We start from the raw sequence: 15,541 nt of genomic DNA on the forward strand, positions 1-15,541 counted from the left end.
GTCTGGAGGTCTCAGATCCAGGCCCCAATGGGACCTGACCCCCCCCCCCCACACACACACACACACACCACGCTCTTTTTCATTTCAGGAGCCAGCTGGGAGCCTGTGGAGACAACAGTCCTACTTCATGGGAATCACTAGGCTTGGTAGACTGAGAAAGGGAAGGGGACAGGCATCCCCCACCCCACACTTGATGAGGGAAGTCTTGGAGCTCAGTCTTTAAGGGGGACCTGAGAGGGAACTTGAGTAGACAGAAGCCACACACATCATTGTAACTGCTGTTTAATTATCTGGCTTTCCCCTGAACTGGGAGCTCAGTGAGGGGTCTAAGCAGTCACAGACATACACAAGGAGCTCTGTACATATCTATTTACGTCAGTGAATAAGAACTTCCCAGCTATGATTCCAAGCTTCACAGATGAGAAAATAAAAGGCCAGGGTAGGAACAGTACTGGCTCAATCCCTCACAGCGGGATCTAGACGTGAAAATGGAGGCATTCACCAGCTCTGTACTTCTCCTGGCCCGAGACGGGCTCAGAACTTAAGATAACAAATCCCATAGGCCTGACCTGCAGGCTTGATTGTGGTTGCTTCCAGCCTGTACCAACCACTGCCAGAGACCAGCTGTGAGGGTGTGGTCAAAGGCAGGCACAACCCAGATGAGGGTGGGGGCTGAAGGTGGGGGCCAGGTGCTGGACTCACAAGACCTGAAGTCCAGCGTGTCTGTCTGGTGTGATAAAGAGGGGGACCAGGAACAAATGGTACCTTTCCAAAGTGTCCCGTCCCCTCCACTGAACTTTCAGGCCCAGCTGCCTCCCAGCCCCCGATGGAGGCATGAATAATGCATGGAGGCATGGAGGCAAACACATGGAATAACACATGACCAGTGAGAGGAGCAAAATGCTGAAACGCGGATTCCAGCCCAGCTGGGTCTCTGAGCCCGACTGAAAGCCAGGACCCTATGCCTAGGCAAGCCACCTCAGAGGGGATCCCCACTCCCACTAGACCCAGTGAGAGGTAGACGGTAGGTATGAATGCTGAAGAGCACCAATAGGCCAGGTGGGGGAAGGGAAAGGCCGGTACCAGACACCAAAAGTCATCTCATGCAGGAACAAGTTTCTATTCCCCAATCAACCCACATTCCTATTCACACTCAGGTCCCCTCCTCTCCCCAGGTCTCCCCTGTTCAGGAGTTTATGTGACATGCTGCTGCTAATTCGCAGGCCCCAGGAAGACTAGCAAGGACAAAAACCTTCTGACGTTGCCTCTCATCTTCCCAAGATGCTCCTGGTCGCCCAGTGCCCCGCCCCCACAAGAAACACCTAGGCTATAGAACCATAAAGAGCTTCATATTCCGGTCTGAGACCTCTGTCAAGAGCTTCTGTCTATAATCCTTAGCCAACATCAGTCCGGAAGCAGGCGGCCCAGCTCTGCTTCGTCCAGTCGGTTGGTGGTCATGATGTGTTCCAGCTGCTGCCGGTAGCGTCCCAAGTCCTTCATAAAGTGGGGCACTCGGGTATTATCTAGTATTCCATGGGGCTTCAGTTGGTCCACATCTTCATAGGAGACCTACAGGGAGAAAACTAAGCCTCAGGGCTAATCACAACCTCTGGCTTTCAAGCAGCTAGTCCCAGATCTACTGATGGCTCAGGGCCATTTGCTCCTGTGATGACTCCTATTCCTGACCTACAATAGACTTACCTCTATTTCTCTGTTCTTACAATAGGTACCCTCAGGCTCAGCCCTGGGTCTGTTCTCTTTTTCTCTACATCTTCCATCTATGTTCTACAACCCATTCTCCTCCATCCCAGATTATCCCCTCACCTTAAGTGGCATTCGACTGATACCTGGGTATCTCTCAGGTGTCTCTCACATCCAACACGAGACTGCTGAATGTCAGCTGTCAGTCGTCACCTCAGTCAGGTCCAAGAAAGGGAAGCTGGGTTCTCATCTTCCCGTTCAGGGAGTCAAACAGAGTTCTACTATCTGTAGTTTATCTCTTTGCAACCATGATACTGCCAGGTTAGGTCAAACCATTATCAATTCTGTAAGAGTGATGGAAGGCCTCCTCCATTTGCCTTTCTTCCGTACACATGACATCCAGTAGGAGCCTCCTAAAGCAAAGCTGTGCCACACCTTTATTATAGCCCCTCCAGTTCCCCTTTGCTTCTGAGAAGGTTTGCTTCCCTCAACGCAATACAGGACTTGGGTTTTGGTCCATGGCCATTTCTCCAGCCTCCTTCCTCAGAACTTCCTGACTGCTCCCTTGTCCTGGAACACTCACCTCCTTTGAAATGTATGCATACATCTGCAGGCTGGGTCACACATCTCATCTGGGATACCAAAGTTTTATTTCTTCTTGTCTGCGTACCTCCACTCAAGTTCTTACCACCGGAGAGGCCTGGTATCCAGGCCTCCATCGAATACGTACTCAAAGGTACAGGGAGGAAGGAGGAGGCGGCTGAGGCCTCTGTGAGCCTGCAGCCCCTTACCTTGCCCAGTGAGGTCAGCAGCGGGAAATCGATGGTCTGACGGTGCCGCAGGATGCGGACAATGCCATCCAGGTACACCTGGTCCTTGCTGAAGCAGCCTGTGGGAGCGAGAATCAATCAGTCCTTACCTAAACCCACCCTTCACTTTGCACTAGCTTAGGCATTGCCCTGGCTCGGCAGCTCCCACCTGGCTGGGAAGTATCCGTCTGTCCTCGCTTGGCCCGGACACAGTACTCCCAGCGTACAGCCTCGTCCTGCACATATTGGGCCAGATCCTGGAAGAGCTGGCGGAAGGACATGCGCGCGGCCTGGTGAATGGTGTAGTAGAGCAGGGCCGCCCGCCACAGGAAGGGTTGCTTTCTAAACAGCACACTGTGCAGGCTGGCCAGGCCCTCCTCAGTGGGGTTGGCCGGCCGGAGCCCATACTGCAATCTGCCTTCAGTGCTGTGCCACGGTTGTCTGGCATTGTTCACACCACGCAGGTAGTGAGTGCCTGTGGGGAGGACGAGGAAGTGGTTGAACTCACTCCAAGGACCTCTAGTGGAGACGCTTAGATCTTCATCCCCCCAAACTCACCCCATGCAAGTCATCCCAAGCCCTACCTAAATTCATTCTCACCCAACTTCAGCAACAAGAAGACCCCTCTCTGCCTATTTTCTCATCTCCTGCACACCAGTTCATACTGTGCCCCCGCTCTCCTAGAGACCAAGCGCAGGCCATCCCGCCCCAACATCCTAGTGCCCAGGCCCATCATCTTGACAGTCACGCAAATGCCCCCAATCAAAATCACGGCTTGCCCAGAGCAACAAGATTCTTGTCTGATGAGGACAGTGACTAGTGTCCTGTGCTTGCCTTTCTATCCTGGTCTCCTAAACTTCTATCCGTGTGTTTTCTTCAAGCAATTCCCTTCCTAGGATCTGGCCTGCCACCCACCCTGGTGGGTCTGTATGTTAGCTGGTCTGGTGAAACCCTCAGATTCTTTCTGGCCTGTTAGGACCTTGCAATCTTCCCCTCACGGAGGAACTGGACAGACAACCAAAGGAAGAAGAATGAAGGGCAGCAAAGAGGGTGGACAGGCATGTCTGACCTACTTCTATGAATGAGAAGGAAGGAGTATCTGCTTGGGGACGAACAGGCCTGTTTTCTCCCAGAGGGAAGGAAGGAGGAGAAAGCCCCACACTGCCCTGCCCCCATCTCTTAATACCTTTCGATTCTACCCACCCACACAAATGCCACCCACAGACTGACCGATCTCATGCCGCAGCATGCCCTCCAACCAATACTGGCGGGCTCCAGTCAAGTTGATGGCCAGCGTGGGTCGGCTGTTCTCCACCATCATCACTGCCTGGGACAGCAGGTCCTCACTCAGCTGCACCACAACCTGCAAGGTGGCAGGGCTCTGAGCCATGGCTCACAAGCCTTGAAAGGTAGTGGGCAGCCAGGCTCCTGATGCTACAAGGCAGCCAGGCTAAACACTGGTCAGGACATCCACCCTTCAAATCCAGCTCTTACTTACTGGAGCTGGAGCAGGGATATGTTTGGGGATGACAGCTGGCCAGGTGTGCAACCGGGCCTATCAGTTAGGTGGTCTGATTGGGGGCATATAGAATATGGGTCCCGTAGAAAGGGCAAACTTACCTCCCCAACGCAGCCCTCCTTCTGCATGTATTTTCGCACAATGGACCAAATTTGGCACTTGGTCAGCAGCTGGCCCCCTGTGGCGGCCTCAAAGTGTTCATAAGTGCCAAACTTCTCCAGGACAGCCTCAATGATGCCAACTGCCTGCACACAGGGCCACAGTCACTAGTCAGGCTAGGTCCCTTGAGTAGTCAGGGCCAGGGTGAAATGGGCAGGCTGGACTGACCTGATGGATGAACTGTCCAGAGGCCTCCTGGTACTTCTCCAGCACACTCATTGGCATCGGTTCCTGGTACTCGAACTGTGGATTGTAGGTGTAATGGGACTGGAAGAATTTCTCCCGTTCCTGGTCCATGTTGGTTGGCCGCAGGGCCACTAACATGCAGGGGCTCTTGTTGCTACCATTGCCTACATACTTTCGAGTCTTAGCAATGTGAGGTAAGGAGGCCGCAGGCCGTAGGGTCCCTCCACCTGGATCACATCCCCGTCCAAGTGGCGCTTTGCCTCGCCCCCGTTGGCCAGTACTATTTACACTGTAGGTGCTCTCACTGCGACGCATGTGGCTACGGTTTCCCAAGTGCAGCTTTGAGAAGGTCTGCCACATAGGCTGAGACTGTAGTGATGAGGGAACTGCCAGAGCCAAAGGCATAGCCAGGGACTGAGGCCAGGGGTACAAGGGTGGCCCATTTCGGTTTGAGGGCTTCAACCTATGGCGCTGAGATGAGGGGCTAGCAGGTGGGCTGGGGGGTGCCTGCTCATACACCTGAGCCCCTGAATCCAGCACCATTCTGTCCTGAGGGTTACATCCAGCTCGGTCGTTCCAACTTCCCACACTGTTGACCTCTAGGGACACAGAAGGGCACGCAGAGACCAGCATGAGTGGATGTGGTCAGAGGAGAAAGCCCTGTGTCCACGTTATCCTTGTTGGATCCAGGGTCTGCTGCCAGGAACCTGAGAAACGATCCCCCCATCCCCAGTGTCCAGTCCTTCCACCAGGTTTACCCAAGCAGTCTGAGGTGAGGCAAAGCGAGAGGAAGACTTTTATACATTTTCCTACTCACTAAAATCCTCTCAGAGCTAAAACTAAGGCCCTAAACATGGTTCTAACCTCAGTGCTTAGCACTTACCCAGTCTGGGAGTTGGCAAAATGCAGCCTCAGATCCCTAGATGGACCATAGGTAAGGGAAGCCCACAGACTGCTTTGTACAGATGGCATCTTCTCAGTCCATTTTGTCCCCTTTACCTAGCTCTGTCTATATCCTCCAGCCCATCTGTGATCAGTCTGAATGAGTATGCCCTGCTCAGGCCAGTCCCCACAGGAAATACTGTCTCTCCCATTGGTCATCTATTCAGAACTGAATTACAGTCTGCTTTTGGGAATCAGAGGAAAACCAGTACATTCAAACTAGCCCCTGGCCTGTCTCCTATCTGAGGTATCTCCCTAGCAGTCATCCGAGGCACAGGTACTCACCCCTGACTCTGTGCCAGGGCTCAGTGCAATCCAGTCTCTCCCCAGACACTGACTGGAGACGCCAGCCTCTGACCTCCCTTGCCTGGTCAGGGACTCAACTCCAACATTCCTCCTTGATCCTACATCACCAGGCTTCCTCTCCACCGGGTTCTGTCCATCAGCATAAATAAATGCTGTTATTCCTCCATCTTAAAAACAAAACAAAACCTCTACATGAATCCACACACAACACCCTCCAGCTGATCTTTGTTGTAGCACACCATCTCCCACTTCTTTCCTGTTCTCTCCCAAGTTCACTCACATTGAGTATGCATTTGTCCTCCTCTCCATTAAACTGAGCTGATCAAGTTCACTAATGATCATCATATTGATCTATAGCTTTTATCCTGGAACCATAACGCCCATTTTCCTTTCCAAATACACTAGGAGTTAGTTTGCCTCCCACATCCCTGGCTGTTTCTTCTTGGTCTTCCCAACCTCTTAACACTGTAACACCCCAAGACTTGTCTATGGTAACTTCTCTCTTCCATTTATACTCACACCCTAGAATCCTATGATCCCATCCAATTTTGTGGTTTCTGGTTTTGCTTTGATGAAGGGGATCAAACCCAGAGCCTTGTAAACACTGAGTATGTCCTCTCCTACTGGCCTATGTCCCTGGTCCTTCCATTAACTTTAGATCACTATAGTGACTTCCAATACATATATAATTTTGTTTAAGATAGAGTCTCCCTATGTAGACCATGCTAACCTTCAACTCACAGTCTTCCTGTCTCAACCTCTCTAGTCCTGGGTCATGGTTAAGCCAACATACATGACCTTCCAAGATATCTTTAATATTTAATAGGTACCTTAAAATGAATTGCCCACTGTGTAAAAAGGTACCACCCACATATAGTAGCATGGGTCACTTTCTTACTTTCCTAAAAAATTTAGAAAAAAAAATGCCCTACACACACACACACACACACACAGAGAGAGAGAGAGAGAGAGAGAGAGAGAGAGAGAGAGAGAAGTTCAGCGTGTTGAGTGAGTAGGGAAGTGGAGAGGGTCCGAGAAGAGTTGGAGGAGGATAAAAACATGATCAAAATGCATGAAAATGTTTTTGGTGTTCTTTTTTGGTTTTTGTTGTTTTGTGTAGCCCTGGCTGTCTTGGAACTATGTAGACCAGGCTGGCCTCAAACTTGGAGAACCACATGCCTCTGCATCCCGAGTGCTGGGATTAAAGGCAAAGCATTTGACACTACGGCCCCACATGACAATGTTTTTTTTTTTTTTTTGGTTTTTTCGAGACAGGGTTTCTCTGTGTAGCTTTGCGCCTTTCCTGGAGCTCACTTGGTAGCCCAGGCTGGCCTCGAACTCACAAAGATCCGCCTGCCTCTGCCTCCCGAGTGCTGGGATTAAAGGCGTGCGCCACCACGCCCGGCCGACAATGTTTTAATAAAAAAAAATTTAGAGGCTGGAGAGATGGCTCAGCAGTTAAGAGCACTGGCTGCTCTTTCAGAGGACCTGAGTTCAATTCCCAGCACCACATGTCGACTCACAACCATCTATAACAGGATCTGATGCCCTCTCCTGGCATGCAGGTATACACGCAGGTATACAGGAATTGCGGACATGCAGGTATACATGCAGGTAACCACTCACACATTCAAAAATAAATAAATAAAAATAAAATAAAATAAATTTAAAAACAGAAGAAAAGCTGCCCTCCATCAGATGTAGTGATACATGTCTGTAATCCCAGCACTCCTGAGGATGAAACAGGAGAACTGTGAATTCCAGGCCAGCCTGAGCTACATAGCAATACCTGTCTCAAAAGCTTTAAAAAAGAGAGAAAAGAAATAAAAGAAAATCAGCTTTAGCAAATCTCAACAAAAGAGCCCATCTCCTCTCTCTTCTGGAACCTTTTTTTTTTTTTTTCAAGACAGGGTTTCTCTGTGTAGCTTTGCTCCTTTCCTGGATCTCGCTCTGCAGCCCAGACTGGCCTCGAACTCACAGAGATCCGCCTGGCTCTGCCTCCCGAGTGCTGGGACTAAAGGCGTGCACCACCACCGCCCGCTGGAACTGTTTTTTCTGTAGCAGCTGTTGCCATCTAAAGTGTACTGCAGTGAACTTTGTATCTGGTGGCTTTATCTGTTTTCTCCTTTCCAGGATCTGCAGCTGTGTTTCCAAAACCCAGAACAGTTCCTGATCCAGCACTGTAATCGATAAAGGAGTGAGTCCGAGTCCTCCTAAGAACTGGAGTCGTCGTCGCAGGGCTGGAGCGGCGGCACAACAATTAAGAGCACTTGCTGCTCTCTCAGAGGACCCAAACACAGTTCCTAGCGTCCATGTTGGACAGCTCACAACTACCTCTAACTCCAGGGGCAGCGGGTTCAACGCCCTCTTCCGGCCTGCACAGGCACATGCACATAGCCATAAATTAATAAATATAAAAAACAAATCTTAAAAAAAAAAAAAAAAAAAAGAAAGAACCAGAATCATTCCTTCCCCAAGCTTAGATTCCCCATCTAGACCTGCTCTTCCTCCTCGGAGCCCTCCTCCGACCTTGTCTAGTGATCAGCTATGTGAAAAAAGATTTCAAGTCTTAGATCTCACTCGCCCTCAAACTGCATACTTTCCTGGACGCCTACTGACTACTGCCTGGGCCAGTTCATCCATTTCCCCTTCGTTCGTTCCAACCTACCTCCTCGTAATGACCAGAATGCACCTGTTTCTTTCACGTCTCAGGTTCTTCCGCCAAGAATTCTTTGGCCAATGTGTCCCTGGAGTAACCTCTTAACCATTTTTCAGGGCTCGGTTTAGGCCTCACTTTCTCTGAGAAGCCTTCCCGATGTGTAAAGGGTCCCAGGGTCTCGATGGCTTCTTGACAGCCCTAGGCTGTCACGGTTGGAGGCTAGGTCCATATTCCCCACCGTTCCCTGAACTCCCCGAGGTCAGGGAGGGTCTGATCTACCCTCTCGTCCCAAGCACTCACTAGACGCAGAATGAATGAAGGCAAGGTGAGGATGGAGACCCTGAAGGCGGGGTCTGGAGACAAATGAGAGGGTGTGGCCCACACCAATAAGAACCCCTAGACAGAGGTTGACGTGAGAGAAGAACCAATGGGAACCGAGAGATCCGAGGGGCGTGCCCTGGAGGCCAATAAAGGGCGTGGGACAGGGTGAAGGGCGTGCCCAATGGAGGGCGGGGCTAGAAGACAATGGAGTGGGGGAATTCTCTGGTAAATGAAGAGGGAGGGGTCAGGTCGCATGCTTAGTCTCGGTCTTTGGAGTGGGATGCGGGTTCGGTTCGCGTGCCGTGCCCCCACCTGTTCGCACCTCTATTGCTGTCCGCAATTCCTGCTCCTCAAAGCCGATCGCTGGCCTCCGAGACTGTGGGAGCCGGCGCCAAAGACGCACGCAATCGGGCGCGCGCACGCTCACACGGACATGCGCAGGCTCACGTCAGTCTCCGCGGTAGCGCGAGCTTAAAGCCACTGTGGGCGGAGCCAGGAGTGCGAAGGGGGCGGGATCACTGCCACGCTACGCCCCCCGGGCGGGATGTGGTCCTAACCCTCCCCCTCCACAAGTTTCCCCACTTCTAAAGCGACTCGCGAGGGCGGGGGAGACACTTATTGCTGGCGGGTGGATACGTGGATACTGAGTTCTTCCGCGGGAGCCCAGGGTTTGGGGCACGCAATTCACAAAGAGAGCAGATGTCTGCACAGGCGAGATGCTGTCAGAATACTAGGATTGCAACCAGGATTAGGAGTGCCACTGTGCACGGACCCCTAATTTCACCGCTGCTTTCAACCCCCGCGTGCCCCAACACAGATTCAGACGCGCGGTGGACGTGGCTTTATTACGCAGACAGACGGCTCAGGAGCAGGGACCCGAGGGGAGGCAGGAGGACAGCGAGGGCGTGGGCGTCGGTACGAGGCTGAAGAGGGCACGGCGGCCCGTAGAAGGTGAGGGCGGTGGGCCGGCCTGCAGAGAGCTGAGTGCTGCCTGGCGATGCTCTCGGGACACGTCCCCGCGCAGGTCCAAGAGGGCGGAGACATGATCCTCGCTGCAGGAATACCGCCACGCGTGGCGCCTCAGCCCCGCCCTTGCCGTCCCGGGCTCCTCCTCCCTCCCCTGTCCCCTTCCACGCACCTCACGTCGGGAAATTTTTGCCTCAGGCCTGCCACCTCGAGGCCAAGCAGCGTGGGATCGTGGAGGTTGAGCAGCTCCCTCAGCGCGAGCAGCACTGGCGCGCAGTGAGCGCTCTCCTCCAGGCCCTGAAGACATTGGGGCAGGGTTTCCAGCCGCCCTCGGCTCCCACCCGATTCTCGACCGTCTGCCCTCCCAGTGAGCTCTCACCAAACCCAGGAAAAGCTCCTTGAGCTGGGCAGCATCGTGCCGAAGGCGCTCGGCCGCCTGGGTCCGCTCGTCCGCACCGCGGCACACCAGGCGGCCCTGCATCAGGGCGCGCAGGTATTGCAACACCACGGTTCGTTCCGCCTCCGCAAGCAGCAGCTGCAGGGCAGGCAAAGCAGTTTGAGTACAGATTCCCATCGGCCGTGCCCCTTCCCCAGCCTCCCTCTCCCTGCTCCACCTGAACGGCAGGCTTCCGCACACGCCAGAAATCCTGGCAGAAGTGCGATGTCTGCTCACACACACCGTCCAACAACTCAGAACTCAACAGCCACTGGCGCGAGGGTAGAGATGCGAACAGAGGCTAGGGAAAGCATGGCAGAGACAGGCTAGAGCAACGATCCGGATCCCGCAGCGACCCCCATACATGTACCGTGTCCCTCCCTCCCACGCCCATCCTGACCGCAATGGAAACCTCACCTGGAGCTCAACCTGCAGTGCTTCCAATACCAGGCGGCAGATCCTCCTCTGTACGTCATCCAACGCGGACTCTATTGGAGCCAAGACCCCCGAAGCTTCTCCATCGGGTAGCAGGACAGATAACGAAGAGCTGAACCAACCAAAAGTAAGACTTCAGGACCAAGGCCAAGGCTCGCACGGGCCTCAAGGAGTCATCCATTCTGGCGCCACCTTGTGGTGCAAAGTGTGTGGCGGGAGCGGGGGGCCGGAAGGGTGGCTCCGAGCTTATGGCGGTCTCGGGTATTCTGAAGGGCTAGGAAGGGCATACCCAGAGGTACGCCTCTAAGGTAACCTCGAGTTAAGTCATCCTTCCTGTTACTTCGTTTCCTCATCGGTAAGGGAGTGGAGCTCATTTTAGTCAAGCAGGAGCTAAAAAGCATCAGCTTGTATGTCTGTCTGTCCTTGTGCCTACCACCAAGAGCATAATACTCAAGAAGAGAGCCAGGCCTGGTGGAGGCTGAAGATGGAAGATTGCGACCAGTTTGAGGCCAGCCTGGACTTGTCTCAGAGCAGGAGGAGCAGAGGGAAATTTTCCTGTTCATGGCTGTAACTTCACACACTATCTGATCTAGAGTAACGCCTTGATCGATATTTGCTGAAAGAATGTGGTAGATATTCACATCTTTATCTCAAATGAGTCTCGGACTATTCTACTGTAACCCAAGTAATACTAATAAGAAAAGTGACAGGTACCCAGGTACAACTAGCAATGAGCAGATCTGGGGTTGGAAACCCACCTTTGGGGGCCCAAAGTGGTTGGTTCTAATGTGGGTGGCATCCATGCCTGTGGGGAATCCAGAAGTGTTAGTACCTCAGTGCCGACTGGTGATTGAAGGCAGCCAGTAGGTAGGGCACATAGTGAGGGGCTTCTCCCCTCAGGTGGTCTCGAGAGAACCGGATCAGAGCGTCACTGAAGCTGCAGTGGGTAGAGGGGACTCTGGGGTTTGCTGTTGCTCTGGCACCCCCCCACAACTGCAGCCCCACGTCCAAGCCCTTGTTTAAAGGAGCCCTCGCCCACTGGTGAGGGGTGCCCCTATTCACGCAGAGCCCTCTGGCTGTCAGGGATTGTGAACGAGTCCCCGCTTGGCAAACCTCCTCAAGAATGCGGCCAGTTCTGACAGTGCCATGTCATGCACCCGCCGATGCAGTGAGTCACTGATCAGGCTGGTCACTTGAATGTTCTCAGCCAGGATCTACAGGCAGGGAGGGGCAGCCTTTAGAAATTCCCTAGAGCTGCCCACCTCCCTTTCCTGGTGGGAGCTGCTGCTTGCCTTGGGTACTTCCCACCCACCTGCAGGACAATGGCTGGCATTGGTGAGTGGTAGAAGCCCGACGGGTCTGTGTTGGGCTCCTGTTCCTTGCTCCACTCAGCTACCTCCCCATCTAGTGCCTTCTGCAGCCACTGAGCCACACTCACCTTGGAAGAAAGGACAAGGAGCAAGACTTGCCAGGGCATTGGCAAGACATTCAACTAGACAACGGGCACAGCGATGGCACAGCACCTCAGTTCTCTGCCCGAACTAGTCACCTGGACTTGGGCCACAAATGCTGCCTCCAGTTGCTCGATGTTCTCCGGGGTCAGGAGGGGCGCTAGCTGGGACACATCAGCCTCGGGCCCTAGCTCCAAGTTCCCCATCATTTCTTTCCTAGAGACGGAGGGCAGGACGTCACGCTGAGCCTCTAATCTCCCCCACTTGCCACTTCCCCAAGAACACTCACCCCATGTACACGTGCAATGCCCAGTGCAGCAAGGCGAAGGCGTCCGCAGCTCCCAGCTCAGGCCCCGAGAGGAGCTGCTGCACGCTGCGGCGCAGGCCACTGTGCAGGGTGTGGGCCCAAAGCTGCACCACATTGTAGTGTGGTGGGCAGCAGGGTGCTACTAGTGCCTCAGCTGTTGCCAACTCGGCAGGCAGAGCTACCTGCAGAGCCTCAAGCCACCCTGCTAGGGCCCCGGGTTCGGGCAGCACTGGCGGCGATGAGAAATGGATCCGCTCCAGGCCCTCCTGCAGTGCCCGAAGACATCGCTGTCGCCAGTCTCGCGGGACCTGCCCCAGGATGGTACGCTCAGTCTCCACCTCTGCCACGCGAACAGCAGCTACCAGCAGGGCCGGATCCTCACGTGCTAGCCGCCCCGCAGCCCCTGCAGCTGCCTCCACTGCTCGGCCCAAGGCCTCAGCCAGAAGGCCCAGCCCCTGGAAGACGGGCAACTCCAGCCCTCCTAGGGGTGCCCAGGTCTCCTCTTGCAGCTGCTCTAGCTCCCGTAGGCTCACATACGCCTCCAAGAATCGCTGAGCATCAATCAGGGTCTGTGTGTGGGCCATTGCAGCTGGCACTAGTGAAGAAAGGAGGCGGCTTGAGGTCTCAGTCTTCCCACCTGTGCTAAGGGATACTGAGGTCCTGAGACTGGGGCGGGGTATCAAATATTTAGTAATACGCACAGTAGAGCATTGGTTAATCTGAACATTTAGGCTCAGGCCTAGAGTTGGGCCACATGTCAATCCCTGAGCCAATAGAACATGAAATCAAGAATGCTAGGGAGGTGGATGGGAGGCTGGAGAGATGGCTCAGTGGTTATGAGCACTTGTTGATCTTTTGCACAGGACCTGGGTTTGACTCCCAGCACCCATGTGGCCTCTCACAACAGCCTCTAACTCCAGTTCCAGGGGATTTAAGTCTTCTTCTGACCCCTGCATGTACCAGGCACTCATGTGGTACACATACATACATTCAGGCCCTCAAACATACACTTAAAATAAAAAATCGTTTAAAAAAGAATGTTAGAGAGCAGTCAAAATAAATGAGAGACCATGCTGGCTGCTATTCACCCATCTTGTTAGGGAAATATTTACAAACATAGCTACATATATACTTGTATTTATATGCATTTACATTGATGCATATATATGAATGCATATATATGAATTTGTATAGATACATGTGTAATTTTGGGGGGGTGCTTGGGATTGAATTTAGGGTCCTGAACATACTAAGCACATGTTCTACCACTGAACTACATCCAAAGCCCTTTCAATGTCCATGTTGACTCTAACATCCCAAGCTTGAGAACCCCAGAATGAGCTGGTTATGCACCCTATTTCTTAGACCGTTTGAGGCTGAGGTTACTCTCTGGGATGTCCCTGGTGCACCTCTCCATGTAATCACTTCCCGAGTGTCCCAGCTGCTGATCAGTTGGGGTGTTTGTGGACTTTAAGAAACTGAGCCAGGTCCTCCATACTCACCGGCTTGTAGTCTTGGCAGCAACTGAGTCAGGACCTGGAGTTGCTTGTGCTGGACAACACGTTCCCTCAGGGGCGCCAGGGTCTGTGAGGTCTGAGACAACCCCTGGAGTAGGTGATGGGCCTGGCTCAGCGCTTCACGGGTTCCCTGCACAGCCTCAAGGGCTCGAGCCAGTTGCCACACACCAGTCTGTACACCTTCCAGGTACGACTGCACCACCGACTGTGGAGAGAGTTCGCTTGTCAGGCCTGGCCAGCCCTGCAGTCCATTCCAACACTCCTCTCCCCGGTCCTGTACCCACCTTAATCCGTGCTTCCAGGAAACGGGTCCGCTGCACTTCGCGGCTGCGGTACTGGCCCAGCCGGGCCAGCTGCTCTGGCCGGTAGAAGATGCCCGAGGCCCACTTGAGCGCCGCACCCCGAGCCAGCTGTTCTGCCCTCTCCTGCTCTGGCCACTCGGGCCCTGGACAGGAAGAGCCTGGGCAGTTTGTGCCAGTCGGGGAGGACCTCCAGCTAACAAACCTGCTGCCCGGCTGTTTCCTCGGCCAATCGCCCGGACAGCCCACCCTTTGCTATCCTGTCGAGTTCTAGCCAGACCTAGCAGGAAAACCTAGCCCCACTCTGTCCATTTTTCTTGCCATCATCCCCTACCCCCAGCCAAGCTAGCAAGGCTCATACCAGGAAGAAGTGTGGGCTGGATTCTGTCCTTGGCTGCTGAGTCCATGGTGTGCCTTGGGGAGCTGGAGATGTGGTAGGAGTGGAGGTGAGAGCCTGGAGTAGCCCAGGCAGGCTGGCTATTCCTTTGGCCCCTCTGAGAAAGAAGAGCGAGCTCCTTGCCTAGCCCGCTAAGGAAATAGGGGAGAGGGAGGTATGATAGAGGGGGAGATACCTGGGAGGCCTTGGCTCTCTCTGCGGTTCTGGATTGTGCCTCTGCAGATGCCAAGTGTGAGAGCATGCAAATAGGCCTAACGTGCTAGCTGCAAGTCCCTTTTCTTCTCCGTAACGCCCAGGAAACTTGGTACAGAACTTACCAGATCTGACCGGTATCCAGTTCTCCCTCCTCTGCAAACGGCCTTGGCCTTGAGAATGGCCTTCTCTCTCCTGCAGAGCTGGGCACACTCTCACTGCTCACGGGACCAAAGTGACTCCAGCTCCTCTGTCACCCGCAGCCAAATTCCTCTCCCCAAGGAAGCCTCTCTCCCACTTCCCAGCCCAGACGCCCCTTCTTCTCCCCAAGGCCCCTCCCTTTCCAAGGCAGAAAGGAAGGAAGTTGAGTCTCTGGCACTTTATTCCCAACAGGAAAAGCATCTGCACTGAGGTGGGGAGAGCTGGGCGCCACTTCCTGTGGGGTAGGGGCAGGCGTCAACTCCCTGGGATCATCAAGTCTTGAGGAGCCCACCTAGGACTTGTAAGTGCTCAGGAAACACACATGCACTTATGCACATATGCAGCTGATTTGGCCTCAAGCTGGTTTGAAGGATGACCCTCTCATGTGTTGATGTGGCTGTAAACATGACAGTATAACTACTGATGGACCCCTCCCGCCCCCTACCTCCCCCCTCCCCCCCCACACACAGAAAAGGATATGAACCTCTGTAGAGGAAAGAGCACCTGTGGTGAGGAGAGTGTGTAGTGGGAGATGGCAGTTAGGAATCATAAAAGTTATTTTGTTCCTAAAACTGATAGGGAGCCAAGGAGGACATTGGATGATAATAATGTAGCCACCACTTGGGGCACCAGGCCAATCCATCCATCGGGGTAGAGACCTGGCTGCCAGAAGGGTAGGCTGATGGGGGCTTGCAGCTAAAGCTCTGAGTCAGTTTTGATGTACAAAGGCCCAAGTCC

General features: G+C 53.6%; 2 protein-coding genes across 31 annotated transcripts; both read right to left on the reverse strand.

Annotated features, from left to right (window-relative positions):
* Positions 1-266: 266 nt before the first annotated feature.
* Matcap1 (microtubule associated tyrosine carboxypeptidase 1) lies at positions 267-9,407 on the reverse strand. Of its 12 annotated transcripts, none has more exons than XR_013051276.1 (8): positions 8,291-9,314; positions 5,602-5,789; positions 4,357-4,973; positions 4,131-4,274; positions 3,741-3,873; positions 2,680-2,985; positions 1,848-2,590; positions 267-1,569 (listed from the first exon to the last, which is right to left on the reverse strand). XR_013051276.1 is itself a non-coding variant. In XM_016005309.2 (8 exons), the coding sequence occupies exons 3-8, from the start codon at positions 4,915-4,917 to the stop codon at positions 1,405-1,407; spliced, it is 1,407 nt and encodes a 468-aa protein (XP_015860795.1). In that variant the 5' UTR covers positions 4,918-4,973; positions 5,602-5,789; positions 8,291-9,407; the 3' UTR covers positions 267-1,404. The 12 variants fall into 12 exon arrangements, 7 of the variants coding, with proteins under 7 accessions (XP_015860795.1, XP_042133481.1, XP_076428151.1 ...); XM_016005309.2 differs by having other exon boundaries at positions 2,493-2,590; positions 8,291-9,407; XM_042277547.2 differs by having other exon boundaries at positions 2,493-2,590; positions 4,357-4,431; positions 8,291-9,390.
* A 21-nt stretch (positions 9,408-9,428) lies between these two features.
* Exoc3l1 (exocyst complex component 3 like 1) lies at positions 9,429-15,097 on the reverse strand. 19 transcript variants are annotated; one of them, XM_076572023.1, is made up of 14 exons: positions 14,728-15,097; positions 14,375-14,467; positions 13,999-14,174; positions 13,700-13,919; positions 12,180-12,792; positions 11,989-12,106; positions 11,752-11,877; positions 11,553-11,653; positions 11,272-11,376; positions 10,422-10,551; positions 10,183-10,305; positions 9,948-10,103; positions 9,741-9,865; positions 9,429-9,654 (listed from the first exon to the last, which is right to left on the reverse strand). In XM_076572023.1, exons 2-14 carry the CDS (start codon positions 14,418-14,420, stop codon positions 9,465-9,467), a joined length of 2,229 nt encoding a protein of 742 aa, XP_076428138.1. In that variant the 5' UTR covers positions 14,421-14,467; positions 14,728-15,097; the 3' UTR covers positions 9,429-9,464. The 19 variants fall into 19 exon arrangements, with proteins under 19 accessions (XP_076428138.1, XP_076428137.1, XP_076428136.1 ...); XM_076572022.1 differs by having other exon boundaries at positions 14,375-14,436; positions 14,728-15,096; XM_076572021.1 differs by having other exon boundaries at positions 14,375-14,507; positions 14,728-15,096.
* Positions 15,098-15,541: the final 444 nt, after the last annotated feature.

Source organism: Peromyscus maniculatus, chromosome 5 (assembly GCF_049852395.1).
Source record: "Peromyscus maniculatus bairdii isolate BWxNUB_F1_BW_parent chromosome 5, HU_Pman_BW_mat_3.1, whole genome shotgun sequence".
Classification (NCBI taxonomy): domain Eukaryota; kingdom Metazoa; phylum Chordata; class Mammalia; order Rodentia; family Cricetidae; genus Peromyscus; species Peromyscus maniculatus.